This window comes from Capsella rubella, unplaced genomic scaffold, assembly GCF_000375325.1.
Source record: "Capsella rubella cultivar Monte Gargano unplaced genomic scaffold, Caprub1_0 scaffold_6, whole genome shotgun sequence".
In the NCBI taxonomy this organism is placed as follows: domain Eukaryota; kingdom Viridiplantae; phylum Streptophyta; class Magnoliopsida; order Brassicales; family Brassicaceae; genus Capsella; species Capsella rubella.
The window spans coordinates 7,836,369-7,853,975 of record NW_006238918.1 but is presented as its reverse complement, the minus strand read 5'-3'; the positions used below and the strand labels follow the sequence as shown (position 1 = coordinate 7,853,975).

General features: G+C 35.7%; 5 protein-coding genes across 5 annotated transcripts; 3 read left to right on the top strand and 2 right to left on the bottom strand.

The window, feature by feature from the left end:
- Positions 1 to 21: 21 nt before the first annotated feature.
- Positions 22 to 4,439, bottom strand: LOC17883055 (serine carboxypeptidase-like 34). Its single transcript, XM_023780799.1, has 10 exons — positions 3,960 to 4,439; positions 2,211 to 2,321; positions 2,025 to 2,120; positions 1,831 to 1,923; positions 1,631 to 1,719; positions 1,197 to 1,514; positions 971 to 1,107; positions 646 to 738; positions 443 to 548; positions 22 to 340 (listed from the first exon to the last, which is right to left on the bottom strand). The coding sequence occupies exons 1-10, from the start codon at positions 4,264 to 4,266 to the stop codon at positions 191 to 193; spliced, it is 1,500 nt and encodes a 499-aa protein (XP_023636567.1). The 5' UTR covers positions 4,267 to 4,439; the 3' UTR covers positions 22 to 190.
- Positions 4,440 to 5,803: 1,364 nt separating this feature from the next.
- On the bottom strand, positions 5,804 to 8,041 carry LOC17881392. Its single transcript, XM_006287827.2, has 4 exons — positions 7,888 to 8,041; positions 7,450 to 7,544; positions 7,075 to 7,346; positions 5,804 to 6,983 (listed from the first exon to the last, which is right to left on the bottom strand). The coding sequence occupies exons 1-4, from the start codon at positions 7,915 to 7,917 to the stop codon at positions 6,184 to 6,186; spliced, it is 1,197 nt and encodes a 398-aa protein (XP_006287889.1). The 5' UTR covers positions 7,918 to 8,041; the 3' UTR covers positions 5,804 to 6,183.
- A 932-nt stretch (positions 8,042 to 8,973) lies between these two features.
- On the top strand, positions 8,974 to 11,639 carry LOC17884623 (cytochrome P450 86B1). Its single transcript, XM_006286735.2, has 2 exons — positions 8,974 to 10,452; positions 10,943 to 11,639. Exons 1-2 carry the CDS (start codon positions 9,193 to 9,195, stop codon positions 11,363 to 11,365), a joined length of 1,683 nt encoding a protein of 560 aa, XP_006286797.1. The 5' UTR covers positions 8,974 to 9,192; the 3' UTR covers positions 11,366 to 11,639.
- A 1,879-nt stretch (positions 11,640 to 13,518) lies between these two features.
- On the top strand, positions 13,519 to 14,762 carry LOC17884320 (serine/threonine-protein kinase-like protein At5g23170). The gene has a single exon (XM_006288043.2). It carries the CDS (start codon positions 13,553 to 13,555, stop codon positions 14,585 to 14,587), a length of 1,035 nt encoding a protein of 344 aa, XP_006288105.1. The 5' UTR covers positions 13,519 to 13,552; the 3' UTR covers positions 14,588 to 14,762.
- A 1,738-nt stretch (positions 14,763 to 16,500) lies between these two features.
- On the top strand, positions 16,501 to 17,387 carry LOC17881714 (uncharacterized protein At5g23160). Its single transcript, XM_006289252.2, has 2 exons — positions 16,501 to 16,830; positions 16,941 to 17,387. The coding sequence occupies exons 1-2, from the start codon at positions 16,501 to 16,503 to the stop codon at positions 17,367 to 17,369; spliced, it is 759 nt and encodes a 252-aa protein (XP_006289314.1). The 3' UTR covers positions 17,370 to 17,387.
- Positions 17,388 to 17,607: the final 220 nt, after the last annotated feature.

Here is a 17,607-nt window from a genome sequence, read left to right as displayed (position 1 = left end):
AATTTTTTTAGATGACTATAATGTAAGAATCATCACATGGTAATTCACTAGAAAAAAATGTAAAATTGCGATAAAGCCATATATACAATTCTAATGGCTTCTTTTTGCTCAAATCTGTTTATTATTTTTGTTTTTCTCCTTAAGAATTATATAGAGATAATCAAATCTGTGGGGGTAGAGAAAAAAATTATCAAAAGGGAAAAGTAGGAAGTTTCTTATTGCCTAGAAAATGATGAACGAGCTGAAGAGCTTCTCTAGGTTTGAATGTTGGAACTTGGTGTCCCGCTCCTCTTATCGTCACAAACGTTAACCCATCGTACTCCACCGTCCATCCTCCAACCTAATGGCAAGTGGAAGTGACAAAAAAAGATTATTACTAGAGTTCAAAAATGACACACACTTGCTCGGAAGAGATTATAAGTTTTGTAATTTGGAGCCAAACCTGTAGTTTGGTGTACCAAGGTGTCCAGTCTTGAACAACCTTAAGACCAAGCTTCTTTAATGTGTATCTTGTTGCGGTCACGGGGATTCGTCCGTCTGTATCCCCACTTTTTTAACCAAACAATTTAAACCGGTTATCGGTTATCAAGCTCAATTCTTACATTAAAAAAGTGCCAAAGCGTAGGTAGCTAGGTGTGTGTATACCTGAAAACCCATACGCGTAATCCTGCCGAAACAAGTGTTCTTAAGGTAGGAAGCATAGAAGCGGGAGCGTCAGTCCAGAATGAGATAGCCTCGCTGCACATATATAGTCAACCATATGCATTAATTGGTTTAGGTTCGAAAATGGTTTATCAATGATATATCACTCTTTTTGGTTAAACTATGATAGTAAGAGTAGTATTGATATATGTAGCTCTTAACATATTTTTCTAAATGGACGATTTAAATGCAAACCAAAAGTATATGTGCCTAGCTTAATCTTATAACAAGCAAAGGAGACCAGATTGAACATGGTAACAATATATACCTGCAATGAGTCCAAGGGTAAGAGATGTTGGTGACATTAGCGTGAAGTGCCTCCTGAACATCTCTCCTGTTCATATACTTTTCTGTATACTGCGATAAACATGGGTCATACCCTGCCGCCATCCTCTTCCATCCCTCCTGTATAAAATCAATTATATAACCGGTTAGTCCAATCCCGTTACGAAATAACAAAAAAATTTCTAAGTGAAAAAGATGAAATCATTTACATTGTGAGAGATGAGACGGGGCCTGAAGACATTCCGGAAGGCGGGTAGGGGGCGGTTTCCCGCGACAGAACGAGAAGTAGAAGAGTTCTTGGAGGTTGGGACACACTTGGGAGAGTAGAGACTGTACATGTCAAGGATTTTGTACACATCAAAATACTCATCTAAAGCCCCATTGCATTCCTTGGACACATGTTCTTGTTTGAAATCGCAATGTTGATTCACTTTCTCGTACAATGCATCTGATATTACAGCGTGATCATACGCATAATCTATCATCCCCTTCTGATCCGTTTCATCGTCCAACAACGCGTTTCCTATCTGTATATACAATTGTCAAATTCATCATGATCAGCTCCTCAACTTATAAGAGTAATTAATAATGCCTCTAGGCCATCTACTACTTAATTATTTATTGGTTTAAGATAATCACTGACCATTAAACCCTTAAGATTTATGTAATCTTTCTTGGGCGCAATCTTGTTTTTATTGTAGATGAGCTCCGAGAGTTGAGGAACGTAATGCCCTAGTTAATTCCATGCAAACACATATTGATCAATGTTCTTTTTTGGTTTTGTAATAATCACATACAGTATGTGGAAACAACGTTGTATAATGTTTTAAATAGTTAATTTACCGGCGTAGCTTTCTCCGGCGATGTAAAAGTCGTGTGACTTGTACTGAGGGAATCTCTTGAACCAGTTGACGAGGAAGTTGTACGAGTCACTCGCTGGTTAACCATACACAATCTTTATTAATATACTTACAAACAAAACTAATTAATAGTAGTACTTAATTAGTAGTCATCAAATCATTATTATATAGTTGAACCTGTGACGGTGTCGCCGAGTTGACTTATATCACGGCTTGTGTTAGTGTAGGAGAATCCAACTCCAACCGGCGATTCCAAGAACAACAAATTGGCCGCTACATATTATTGTACATCAAAAGCATTAGTAATGCCAAAAGAAATAAATTTTGAATATTGAGATAGTTTTGGTCCTTATGGATTGATACCTTTGTTCCAGCTGTATGGATTTAGCTTGAGATTAGGCTCACTCGAGTTTTGAGGGAAGAATGGTCCAAGCTCTTCTGATGCTCCAAATCCGACTGATGAACACCCCGGTCCTATATTTTTTGTAAATTTTTTCACCATTACATCTCAAATCATATTTTTACTATACATTATATATTTTGTATTATTCGCAACCACCAAATTAAACTTAGGCCCTACTCCATTCGCTAGCTCGATCTATATATGTATGTTACACTATAATTGCATATATATAGGGTCCATTTAATTTAAGGGAGGTTTGTTGCTTATAATTGATAAACTTGCTTTTATCAAGAAACCACACACAAATAAAAACAAACTCGAGAACACTTTTAGGGCGTGCCATACGTGCATGGACCATGTGTAATGTTTGTGGAACTAATAATAATGACTTATATGGAATGGACCGTTTCTAAGTTTCATGGAATTGACTTTTCTTTGATAGGTGAATAATAATATATAGATGCATATAACTTTTGTGTCAATATAAATTACTTTGCCTTAATATTAAAGTAAAGGGGTCGCATGAGAGAGCCCACGGGAGCCTATATAAAAGCCTAAATATATGGTAGAGATACTATATAACGTCGTCATAACTTCGTTTTTTTATCCATGAATTCATCACATGCATATATATGAATTCAACTTCTATGAATATTTCTATATTATAGATAGTGTACATACACATGTAATTACTAATTACTTTGCATTCTTTCACCAGAATATTATATGTTCAAGCATGTTATATACGCTAAACAAAAAGTCTTAATATAATGTAGTATATGTTTAGTGACGTTTTCATCCCAATTTAGCTAAAGTATTTTGTTTTAATAATGTATGTGTAAGAAAACCAAAACATAGAAAAACAGAGCATGATGAAACGTTGAAATTGTAGTGACGGATGAAGTAAGAAAATCATTACAAAGTAAATTGCTCCCTTCTTTTTTTTTATTAAACTATAGAACGAAATGGTATTATTACGAATATATATAATAGCAAACGAGTCTAACCAGAAAAAGGCTACCTAGCAAAATATAGGATCATGTAAAAACAAGTAACAAGCATGTGGAATCATTACAAGCTTCCAAAATGAATTGAAGTTTAACCAATTACACAACCAGTAATGATGGTGATAACTACTAACCAGTAACCACATACGTTTCAATGATTTTGACATGGTGCCAAATGAGATAACATCTCTCTTTTACTATTAGGGAAGGTTCACCTAATATTCTCCTCAGTCACCTTTTTTTTTTTTGTCTCCATGCATACAAAGGACTTACTAAATACATTGGGTTATTTTAATCCACGTTACATATAGTTTACATTATTAATATACATACACACTCATGTAGTCATGTACATATGTATTGTCTCTTTATAACTCTAGTAGTCTAATAATATCCTCATGCTATTTATTACTGATCGTATCATGGAGACATGGATGTATAAGTTTAACTTTCATAAACAACAATGTAGTAAATTAAAAAGCTGAGTTAACATCCTATTTTACGGGAGAGTTTGGTACTTTGGTCCACAAAACTCGTTCTCACAAAAAAAAAAAAAACTTATGAAAGTTTCTAAACTCAAAACTAAAATTCGAAAATAAAGGAGTTTACACCGTATCTAAGTAGATGAAATGCACACGAAGCATGATACACCTTACTTTTTATGTGTATGGGTTTTAATCTTTTCAATAGTTAAGTAGTTACCTCCATTGAGCCAAAGAAGGAGAGGCTTTTTGCTTGGATTTTGAGTAGCTTCAAAGAACCAATAGAACAATGCTCTCCCATGTGTTTCATTAACCGTCACATAACCGGCGTATTGCCGGAATTTCACCGGAGGCTGTCCCGGGAGGTCCTTGACACGATCAGCTCGTTGTGCCGCCAAAACCCTAGACCGGAAACAACCACTGTCGCCGTCGTTGTCGCTGCACAGCTTTTCTGCTGACGATGAACCAAGAAGAAAGGACACAAGAAATAGGACAAGAACAGAGAACACAACACTATGAGATCCCATTATTGTTATTATTATTATTGTGGAAATTGTGAAACGACTGTGTAAGCTTTATATAATGTGTTAGAGAAAGAAAGAAAGAGAGAGAGAGAGAGAGAATGAACTTGAGAGACAGATAAGAACACTCTGTAGTCTCACTGGGTGGTAACCATATTCATAAGATAAGACACATGAGAAAAAATCAAAATCTTGGAAAAGTAAGAAGATTTTTTTTAATTCTTTCTTTCTTTTTTTTATTAAAACATAAATATGTACTCTCTGTTTTTATCCCCTATATATAAGAAAGGTTTGTTAAAATTCTGAATTTTCCCTTATTTATATGCATTTCTCTTTTTGTTTTACACTAACACTAGAGGTTGAAAATATCTACTACACACGCAACTTGTGAGACCATCTTTAATATGCCTTTCTATTTGGAATTTTTTGATAATTTCATGTGATGAGACTTGAGTAACCATTTTCATAAGACTAAGACGTATAACTTATATCGAATGTGAAGAAAGCAAGAAATTATTTAAGAATGGTATATGAATTTCTTTTTTTTTTCTGATAAAAATAGAAAGGTTTGTTAGAAATTGAGTTTCCGTTTGTATGGGCAAATTCTCTTTATAGGGAAAATACGTATAAGACAGACGCAACTTGTTACATATGTATCCAAAAACTATCGTTTCTGAGTATAAAGAAATTTTGATGATTGATATAATAAACACAAAAAGATAAGGTAATATAAAAAAAAAACTAGAGAGATAATGAAGTGATTGGTCAATGGATTGGAATAGAAGGATCCAAATAAAAAGCAGAGGAGAAGCTAACGATTGTGACGGTTCATAAGATTGTTTTTTTTTTCTTTTTTCTTAAGAGAGATAGATTTGACCAAACACTGTTTTACTTCTTCTCCTCTCTCATGTTCCTCGATCGCTCGATCTCTCCCCCTTGAAATTAGCAACGAACGATCTTCTTGTACATAACATTTTTTATATAGTTATATAATGATGTGTGAAGTGTGATGTAGTATGTGCAAAGTAAATAGTACCTGTCATCTAACAAAAAAAACAGAATGTTACGACTTTGGTTGCGTAATATATAAAGATTCAGTTTCTGTTTATATACGTCATTTATACAAGTGTGTGTATCTTACCTCTACATGTTAGTATGTTACTCATACCTTAACAAGTCACGAGGCATTTATGTGTATGTGAAAGTGTTTTGTTTTTGCTACTATTTTTTTTTTTTTACTCTATAATTTTGATCTTAACAACTAACAAACAAGACATCTTCTTTAACTTGAGCTATTGTAAAGAGAAGACAAATAAATTAACTCGGAGTTGCTATAGCTAGCTCACTGGTTGAAGAACATGCATAATCGTTAGAATTTAGGTATATACATTAATACATACTTTTAAAATCATTTTACTCTTCAAATCAAATGTAGAATTCTAGTAACGTATGCAAGTAGATTTTTATTTTTATTTTTTTTGTCGTGGATACATAATCGTCGATGTAGATTTGTCTAGTGGGAGATAAGTAAACACTTGTGACATTTAGGAACAACGATGTGATTGTTAATTCAATAACAAAACAAACTTGATCGAAACCATCCACATCGTTCCAACTCTAATAATTGCATAGGCTTAATACTGTTTCCCTATCCAAATTATCACATAATTGTGTGGTTCTCTCTTAGTGCAGAGTATTATTATTCCCCGGTGAAAGCATTTCAATTACTATTGAAACTCAAAGCTTGGTGATGTCCGTGAAACCCTTGGAAAGAGTCTTCGGTAAATAAATAAACCAAAATAGTGAAATACTCAGCGAGACGACGTCGCATTGCTAGTCCAAAGAAAACAGAGGAAGATCATGGTTTGAAGAAACAGAGCCTTCCAGGTTTGAAGAAAACATAAAAAAGAGGACTGGAGAAGTTTAGCTCCATCTTCTCCGATCCTCCTCCTCGTTAACCGGAGTATACCAATCTGGTCGTCTCTTAGAGTTGCTCAGCCTGTAATTCAGCAATAGTTCTTCATTAGACAATGCCCTCGTTGCCACCAAAACCAGTGTCTTTAGAACCGGAGCTTCTAACCCGTTTTTACTCCCCGTCTTAAACCAGAAGCTTCCTAATCTCTTCATCTTTACTTCTCCAGAATCCCCAAAAGATATATTCGGTATGTAAGGTCGCAGATCTTTCGCCATCAAGGGGAAGTCATAAGGACATATCATAACATTTGGCGTCATCTCTTTTGCCGGGTGGTTAGCTAAGTGACCAAAAGCCAACGGATTTCTCCTCTCAAGAACATCTTTTGCGTTACCCGAACCTACAAGAGGCTTGCTCAACGCTTTCCATAACCTGTCTGATCCGTTTTCTGAGGTTTTTGAGTTTGTTATGACCCTAGGTGTATAGGACCCGTTCCATACTTCCCTAGATTCTCCCCCAAGACCCCAAGGCTGAGCGTTTATTACTGTCCCATCGTACCTTGTAATGAGATACGAGTTCTGTGCATCAACCTTCGGGTATCCAGGAATGTACCTATAGAAAGCGGGAGAGTAAATTACTCCAGGGTAAAAGGCTAAGACGGTTCCAACGTCTGCTTCACCTTTGATGAAACAACCTTGACCAGCGTCTTTGTGAGGTATTACAGACGGTTTGATCTCGAGTGTGTATCCCATTTGATCCATTAATCTCTGTGAGACCTCATTGAGTTTCAAAGGCTTTGTCTCGGGAACAGCTGTGCTGAAGAAGAATCAGTGAGAATCAAAATTAAGATTAAAGAAAATGTTGAAGTTCCCAAATCGACTCAAATAAAGTATAACACTTACGAGGCTTATCTGCATCTGGAAAAACATTTTTATTACCAATGGCGAAAGTAAGACCGCTTCTACGTGGAGGAGGGTTTGTCGATTGTGAGCCCGAATCGTTCTTGCTAACATCAGGAAGAAGGATTCCATCCATCAAAGAGCAGAAGTTTTCAACTTGGTAGTGAATATTCTCTTGAACTTGCTTCTGTTGCTCAGCCAAAGTGGCTTTACCAGCCATCTCAATGATCTCTTCTGCATCCGTCTCCTCAGCTTCTCTTCCCAACCGATTATAGCTAAACACAAATTACAGACTGTGATGAAATGAAAGCAGTGGGATAATGATACACAAATCCAAATAAGAATCAGACTTTGACCCGTTAGAGACAAATAACCAACCTTGTATACATAAACAGTTTGTTAACGTCAGCTTCAAATTGCAGTTGCCTTGGATTCTTAGCAAATGTGGTACTCTTGGCAAGAACTCCAACAGCCTGGAAAATACAAAATCTCAATCAGCACTGCCTAAACTCTTACTAAAAACCCTGCAAATCCTAAGTTCTATACAATGATCCAGCGAATCCTCAAAACTGATCAAATGAGTAACTACTCCATAAGACATTTTAACACTTAAAAAAAAAAACTAAAACTTTACGATTCTACTTCAACCTAATTTCATCTCTGCTAATTTTATTTTCCTTCCAACAAAATGGTGCGAATCGAAAAGACAAAATCTGAAGAAAAACTTAAACTTTCTCCGTACCCAGTTTTAAGAAATCAAAGGAAATATTCGACAAGGTCAAACACACACAGAAGCAAGAGTTCATGATCAATAACCTGCTGAAATTTGTTGAAAAGAGACGCCATTTTTGTTTTTCTTCCCTTGGAAAACGATTCTCCACTGTCTATATCACAAGGATTGCAAGAAAGTACTGAAGAGCATCAGGAATCGCAAGAGCTTGGGGTCGAATCAAAGACCTCCATTGATGAATTGAAGAAGACTGCATCTAGTTACTCCGTAGCACACCCTCCATGCCTCAATCACCATGGTTGGGCCTATTTCTTGATAATGGGCCAAAAAAGTGCGCTTTTAGGGCCTGTTTAAACACTGTGCATGTTGTAAGGGGCCAACATATGAATATTTTCATTCTATTACTCCCTATGGGATAAAATGTGTTTTCGAAATAAATTTGAGATTTTTGATTATATTTTTCGTGTGATTAAATTTGTATAAAATTTAACTAAGAGATATTTGATTATCCTTTACTATGATTAAAATATATCAAAATTGCTGAGAAGAAGTGGTTCTCCTTATTGTTGCATTCTTGAACCCGTTTCTTTTAAAAAAAAGGTGAAAAATTTGTAACGATGTCAAAAAAAATATTTGCTAAGTAAAATATTTCTAGCGACACATAAGAAAACAAAGCCTCTTAATATTTTGCATGTAAGAAAACAAAACCTCCAATTCGTTTTACCTAATTATATAACTCAAATTTAGTCTAATTATCCCATCATAAAAAATTTCAAAATAATGATAAGATGACTTACGCAAAATTATTATTTTCTAGATAGTAATTACGTTTTTTTTTTTGGTTTATTGGGAATATACAATTCATTAAAAAGCAAAACGTGGACGGAAGCAAAAAAAAAAGCTAAATATATAGAATGGAGAGACATAATAAGTATTATTAACTTAGGTTACCCATCGCCAACAACCCTCTCATCTCCTTTCCCAAACTATATTTCACGATTTTGGTCAAAACACACAATCTCAAAGTTCTTAACCCTATTGTTTAATGTATGTAAACCCTCCCAGCCCAAAAAGATTCGACCTTTGAAATTCCCCAAAAAAAAAACCCCTACTTATAGTGAAAGAAAAGTAACATAATCCTATATACACGAGACTCAAGAGCCAGCAACTTGAGAATATAAAGTTCACAGTTTTTGTCTGCTCACCAAATCAAACCAATTTCTCCTGAGACCCAAAGTTTTTTTTTTTTTCTTGTCACCCACAAGAAACTCATGCAACATTCTTCACCCACTAGCTAACTAACGGATTCCATTATTATTAATCTCTCTTGAATCCTCTGCTGATTCTTCATTTCTTAGATTCACTCTTTTCTCTTCTCTTTTGTCACAATAATGAGTTTCAATTCTTCTTACAACTTCACATTCAGTGACGTTTTCTTTTCTTCTTCTTCCTCCGGTGACCCTCTGGTTTCACGGAGGCTGTTTCTCTTGAGAGATGTTCAGGTTCTTGAGCTCCTTATTGCTCTTTTCGTCTTTGTTGTAATACATTCCTTGCGTCAGAAGAAATACCAAGGTCTTCCTGTGTGGCCGTTTCTCGGGATGCTTCCTTCTCTAGCTTTTGGTCTCAGAGGAAACATATACGAATGGTTATCAGATGTTCTCTGTCTTCAGAACGGAACTTTCCAATTCAGAGGTCCCTGGTTCAGCAGCCTCAACAGTACTATTACCTGCGACCCAAGAAACGTTGAGCATCTCCTCAAGAACCGTTTCTCTGTCTTCCCTAAAGGTTCTTACTTTCGAGACAACCTCCGAGACCTCTTAGGAGACGGTATATTCAACGCGGATGACGAGACTTGGCAAAGGCAAAGGAAAACAGCGAGCATCGAGTTTCATTCAGCCAAATTCAGACAGTTAACCACTCAATCTCTGTTTGAGCTTGTTCATGAGAGGCTCTTACCTGTTCTTGAGACTTCGGTTAAGAGTTTGTCTCCTATCGATCTGCAAGACGTCTTGTTAAGGCTAACGTTCGATAACGTATGTATGATTGCCTTTGGAGTCGATCCAGGATGTCTCGGTCCTGATCAACCTGTAATACCCTTTGCGAAAGCGTTTGAGGACGCGACTGAAGCTGCGGTTGCCAGATTCGTCATGCCTACTTGCGTGTGGAAGTTCATGAGGTATCTTAATTTAGGAACAGAGAAGAAGCTTAAGGAATCAATAAAGGGTGTGGATGACTTCGCTGATGAAGTTATCAGGACACGGAAGAAAGAACTGTCTCTTGAGGGTGAAACCACAAAGAGATCTGATCTCTTAACGGTGTTCATGGGTTTGAGAGATGAGAAGGGAGAGAGTTTTTCAGACAAGTTTCTTCGTGATATCTGTGTGAACTTCATACTTGCTGGGAGAGATACTTCTTCGGTGGCTCTAAGCTGGTTCTTCTGGTTGCTAGAGAAGAATCCAGAGGTGGAAGAGAAGATCATGTTGGAATTGTGTAAGATTATGAGGCAGAGAGATGACCATGGAAATGCAGCAGAGAAGATAGACTATGAACCTGTCTTTAGACCAGAAGAGATTAAGAAGATGGATTATCTACAAGCTGCTTTGTCTGAAGCTCTCAGATTATATCCTTCAGTTCCCGTTGATCACAAAGAGGTAATAATATTTAACTAAATGTGCTCTGTTTTTTATTATTTGTATTCCAAGAAACCTTTTCCCCCCAATTTAGAAGCAACTACTTGCTGATTATATATCATACTAGATCTTTTTAAGATTATCATAATTATAGGATAAACCCTTGGAAACAGCAAGTAGTTTTTTTCTCGTTAAAAGAGTATTTTTACAAAAAAATTATACGAACTAAAAAACACTTTTGAGGAGAATAAAAAAAAAACTTAAATAGTTAAATTCCCATTTTTTTTTTTCTATTATAGGTTACCTAATCAGTCACCAAAAATGAAAGTTCTTGGGAGAACACCTAACTAATACTTTTGACTTCTTGGTAGCACACAAGAATGTAATGTTTTGTTGTTTCCCAATGGAACCTGACGACGAACTCATTCATATTAAATTTTCTATGCTATTAAACCAATCACCTCGCGCGATGAGGGTTACTATAGTACTGTTGCTGAGATTTATTATTCAGGTTCAAGAAGACGACGTATTTCCTGATGGAACAATGTTGAAGAAGGGAGAAAAAGTTATATACGCGATTTACGCAATGGGTCGGATGGAAGCTATTTGGGGAAAAGACTGTCGTGAGTTTAGGCCAGAGAGGTGGCTAAGAGACGGACGGTTCATGAGTGAGTCAGCATATAAATTCACGGCCTTTAACGGTGGTCCACGCCTTTGTCTAGGCAAAGATTTTGCCTACTATCAGATGAAAGCCACGGCAGCCGCAATAGTTTACCGGTACAAGATGAAGGTGGTGAATGGTCACAAGGTGGAGCCGAAGTTGGCACTCACAATGTACATGAAACATGGTTTGATGGTGAATTTGATTAATAGGAGTATCTCCGAGATAGATCAATACTATGCCAAGTCTACTGATGATGGTTATATTAATTAGTTGTTTTGATGTTTGAGATTTCTTAATTGATTAAGGTTAATGATCATAAGAAGATTGTGTGGTTATTTTTGGTTTATTTGAATTTTCCCAACTTATATGTTTTTTATTTTCTTTTCAATTTGGTTATTAGATGATGATGTGAATATGTGTATGTGGAAATGGGAAGGAAGTTGAATGATTTATATGTAGACCCCTAATGGGTCATTGTTAGGAAATTAGTTGGGAGGGAGTTTGTAATATGAAAATAAATTTATTACATGAACATTTTATTTTATTTTCTATGCGTAGATCGGTACATATGTATATTGATTTGGTATGAATGATTATATTATAATCAATTTGGTAAACTGGCACTTTTGGAATTCAATCTGGAAAGTAACATTTCTTTTTTGAAATCCCAAAGAATAATTTGTCAAAACTCTTAAAATGATAGTAGTTTTAAGAAAGTGCATAATTACTAGTTATATTTCAGAACAAAATATACGTATATATAAGTTTATAACTATATAGTTTTTTTTTTGGTAAATCGGATACGTCGACGCATGCCATTGAAAGGTGAAAGTCCATACCAAATCAAATCCGTTTCCAAATAAGTTAAACAAAGTCACGTCGCAATAATGTTTTGCATGTGTCTCTATAATCTATGACCTCTGCCATTTTCAGAAAGGCCAAAGAGTTATGAACAGTAGAAAAGTTGTATTTCACTACATAAAACCTAAAATACTTTTGTTTTAATCTGCATGTTTCTCTGTCAAGATTCTTGAGATGATGAACTCTTCAGATTTTTCTGGCTCGCGCCTCTTGCTCTCACTGCATTTTTATGAGTAAAAATTTATGAACTCTCAAGACTTTTAACTTACGTACCTTTCATTTGTTGTTGTTTCGGATTTGGTGCAGTCTAGGTGTACTTTAATTTATTGATTCAGCTCTTCAGTAAATGTTACTGATTGATTAATGCTCTCCTCCCATTTCTCAAGAACTTTGTTTGTATATGGATTTAATCTACTTGAGTATGTTGTTGGCATAGAGATTTAGATAGTCAACCTATTGTGTGTTTAAGGTTTGAATTACAATGTTTTTGGAGTATCTTGTATTTACTCTTTTTCCCTAATGTTTTGATCATATCATATCCAAACTAGCTAGCTAGGCGTATCGTATCGACATTAACAACATATATGTTGGTGTTGCAAGAAGAAATGAAAATAAGGAGCATTGTATTATTTTTGATTATTGGTCAATGATGAGAATGAGAAGACAAAGACCATCGATATATACAGGTTACAACGTGAGGAGAACGAGAGTTATGAGAATAGATTCTCATATACAATATGTGATTGATTATGTCGTCGTTACAAATCAATTTTGTATTTTTCTTACTTAGTAATATTTTATAATGAATACTAACCATTTGAAAAGAAACAAGACTAACCATTTGGGTTGTTGGCCTTTTTCTTCTTTTCCAATACCTATATTTCCCCAAATACGGCCCAACTTAACATTATACCTATATACTACTAATACGACACATACAGGCTCGAGTCACATGTGCATTGTGCAGTTGAGTTTTTCTTCTAATTTATGAATTTATGAATGGATCGAGCCCCCTCTGAGTCTTTGAGGCTATAATAAATAAAACAGTTACTTACATATGTAAATATGTTTGTTATTCTAGTCTACTAATTGGTGATCGTCAAGAAGAGCTTCGGCAATTCAGCTACTATAGCAAACTTCAAGGTTACAAGTCCAAAAAGTGCATAGTACTGTTTCATTCGCTTTACATATATCTCATTTAATTAGTTAAGAATCCACTTTACTTAACTTGTTAAGCTCTTCGATCTCACGCAGTTTTCTCCGGTTACCTAAAACGAACCGGTTAAGGAGGTTAGGCCAACAACATGCGAAAAGATAAAATTAATATAACATAGGGGACTCAGCTTTTAATCTTAAACTTTGAACCCAACTATCTCAAAAGCATGAAAAATGTCCGAAAGGAATATGAAAAAGCACCATTATCATCATCATTACTTATATATATATATATAAAAAAGCTTTATATTCCTTTTGCTTTTCTCAATAATTTTCGAATTATAACATTTTTACAACTTTATTCTCTTACACGTATAATAATAATACACATACACAAACACATAAAAATCCTTCTCTCAATCTCTCCTCAAACTCACAAAAATGAAGGAGTTCGATTACAAGAAGCTCGTCATTGCCACGGATCAATTCTCTCCTTCGCAACTCATCGGTAAAGGAAGCCATGGCTACGTTTACAAAGCCCTTCTTCTTGATCATCACCAAGAAGATAAAGATTACGACAAACATCACAAAGTAGTCGTAGCCATCAAAACACCATCATCATTATTACCATCGTCTCCTTCATCATCATCATCCAAATCAGAACAAACGAAGAAACTAGAGAACGAGATCAATGTCATGTCGTCACTACCATGTAACCAACACGTCTTGAGGTTTCTTGGCCATGCCGACAAAAAGCTCATGGTCGTCGAGTACATGCCAAACGGATCATTACACCAGTTATTACACGTGTCAGCTGCTCCTATTCACACGTGGCTTAAACGCATCGACGTCGCTCTTCAGATCGCTCGAGCCGTTCACTTCCTCCACGAACGAGGTGTTATCCACCGTGACATCAAATCGGAAAACATTCTGTTCGGTTCGAACTGGGAAGCGAAGCTTGCCGACTTCGGACTCGCCGTCGATATGGCTGGTGAGAAGGCGAGACCGGCGCCGGCGGGAACTATCGGATACTTAGATCCGTGTTACACGTCACCGGAGAATCTTAGTACCAAGACTGACGTTTATAGTTACGGCGTCGTATTGCTGGAGATCGTTAGTTGTAGAAAAGCCATTGACGTCTCTCGTTCGCCGTCGTCGGTAGTGGACTGGGCGGTTCCGTTGATAAAAGAAGGGAGGATCGGAGAAGTCTGCGGCGGAGGCGGAGGAGGATCGGATGTTTTCAGGGGGATGAACCTTCGGTTGTTGAGGATGGCGGCGAGGTGTGTTTCATCGGACGTGGAATCGCGACCGTGTTTTAGGGAGATCACGGCGGAGATAGTGGCGTGTATGGCGGAACCGTTGAAGAGTTTGCCGTTGTGGGTGAGCGTTTTGCGTCGGGTTGTTCAACTGAAACGGCGGAAAAAACGGTTGAGAGAAACGATGACGTGGCCGGGTCAAACGTGCCGGGTCTGGTGATTAGTGATTACAAACCATCCAAGCAGAAGAAGAAGCCTTCTAAACATGAATTTTATAAATTTAGTAGCATTTTAAATTTGTTATCCCATTACAATGATATATTGTAAGATACTATATGTGTTTTTCCATAACGCTAGGATTTCCAAAAGGTGCATTTTTTTATTTTGATAATCAACTAAGGATTTTGTAGTCTTTGAACAAAACCCTTTGGAAAGTAACAACCAAATCTCTGAAAGAGAAACTTTCTTGGATTAGCTTATACTATTTACATTACATGGAGTGTTGTTAATCAAGAATTATAGTAGGAGATAATAAATTATCTCTTTTTTTTTTGGTATGAAGATAATAAATTGTCTTGATCAAAGAAAATTTCAACCATTGACTAATGATAATATTTGAAGAAAACAAAAGAGAAAGCAACAAAAGAATATTTGGCAACGACGTAGAAAGTTATAGAAAACGTGGAGACGACAATATATATATAACTCTATGAAGAAAGACTTTGGCTGGCCACCAACAAGATCCTCTTTATCTACTTACTACTTAGAACAACATTATAGCTAGTATGTTAATTAGGGTATCTTACATTAATTTATTATTAAATTTGAAAAAGTAGAATTTAAAAGTTTTAATTTTGTTTTTAGTTTTGAAAAGTGTTTATTGGTAGGATCTTAAGTTGGGTATCTTAGAAAAAAATTATTTTTTAAAAAAATTAAAAAAATTTATAATTTGTAATTTAAGAAAATATTATAATTATTGCAAATTTAGAATTTGAAAACATACAAAAGAGAGAAATTATAAGATAGAAATTATAACATAAAGTAGAGTAAATTTAAACTTGATTGCGAGAAAATTTAGAGTGCTCGACCAAATCGTTCTTCAATTATTCATGCTTATCTCGATCTCGAAGTCGAGTTCTAGCGGCCATCAGATTGATGAGATTTGAAGGCATATTTGTATCATACGAGAAACCCATTCGCGTACTTCCGGCAGTTTCCGCTTGTTGAAAATCAGTGACATCAAACTGAGTATACATATCTCGTTCATCTTCATCTAAGTAAAATTTGTTTCTCCCACTAAATATTTATCATCTTAGTCAATCAGACTTTATAAAAAAAAAAAAAAAAAAAAAAAAAATCAATCAGAGTCTGCCACGTAGGCGTCTCTTAACGCACCAATGGTATCTTCTCCAACATACTCCAACATAGGTATCTTAATATTTATTATGTTTTTTGATTAAAATTTAAATACTATTAATACTAAGAAACACATTAAATCCTGTTGATAATGTTGGTCTTAGTTTACTATTTTTGATTTAAATGATAATCCTCATTTTTGTAAATCTTTTTTTTATATGTATTTTTTCCTGTTGAATCTTCACCACTAAGTTTTTGATGTGGAATAATATTTAGTATGACGCTAGAGAAACGAAGAAAGTAATTACAAGTTGCATTATTATTTTTCCTCAATAGTCAATACTACTATCAATAAGAATGAAGATTTTTTTACTACAACTTTTTGTAAAACTTGAAATATAAATTACAACCTTTTGTCTTTAAAGAAAATTAGAAACTATAATAAGGCTTAAAAAGATAAACCGTAGAGACAAGATATAAGATCGGACATAATCTAAAACCATCAAATTTAGGACTTTATACAAATCGACCTTACGTAATAAAACAAAGGTTGATACAGACTATATAATACAATCTTGTCACAACTACTTCTATTTGTAGTCCACAAAGAGGTATCTTCATCGAAAGCGTGCGAACACTAACGCACAAGATATATTAAGTTAAGTTATTAACTACTAAAAAAATTGGGATCAATATCAACCGTTCCGAGTTATATATTTAATACTCCTAAAGTCTTAACATGTTTTCATTTCTCAAGTCCTTTTGAATTCAGCGTTCATGGGCAAACCGGAGAAGAAGAGAGCAAGTTCCTCTTACGTTCTTCGCTGTTTCGGGGTTTCCCGGAGAATTCAGACAGACAAACTAACTGCAGACCCCGGACAAGACAAGAAAAAGAAGACGAGAACTCGTTTTTGGTTTCCACGACCGACAAAGTTTCGTTTGAAGGAAGACGAGATCACACTGGCGCCAATATACGAGACGTCGGAGAAAAGAAACATGATTGTTAAAGATGATAAGCAAAATCTGTTTCGTGTGATACGTCATGGTACTGATCGGAAGAATGTTGCGACTAGTGGTTATAAAGACGTTCAACATGAGAGCAACGAGGTATTTATTTTTCTCAGTAGATTACAACAAATCTTACATATTTATAAGTGTTCGTAATTGTTCCCCATTTTGTTTTAAATTCTGTTTTATCCTAAATTTGTTTTTTTCAGAAAGACACGAATTTACAAAGAGATATAAACCCGGATCCGTTGAGTCCCTCAGGACACGACTTGTGTCACGAACGCGGGAAACTCGACCGGATTAAAACCGTTGGAGCAGGGTCGAAGCCGAAAGGATTAAGGGAGAAGTCGTCACGGGGCAGAAAAGGGTCACGGGTGGGTAAATTCGACCCGGTAATTGGTATATCAATCATAACGCTAACGTTAATGATAATGTTGACGTGGGGACGTTTGTGTGCTATCCTTTGTACATCCACTTGGTGTTATTTTCTACCTCGTCTTAAGGAGGCTACGACTGCGGCCAAATGCAAACGCAGTGGCAGTTGTAAAGCTGTACCAGGTGATTTGGATTTGAATTCTGACGCTTACAAGAAAAAGGTCGTTTTGGAAGGATTTCTTGTTCGGCAATACCGCGTCTAGCTGTAACGACTGTTTCAAGTTTTTTATAGGTTTACTCTCTTTGTTTATTTGTTGATTTTGTTTTATCGTATCATTCATTTATATATGGTAGATTTTGACCTTGCCTTGTGAAATGTATACCAAAATTCAACGTTGAACCTGTATAATATAATCCAAACTCGAAAGTCGAAACACATTTGCATTATCAACTTTGGGGTTTCAACTACCTACCCATCTATCTATTTTGAATAAGTTGACT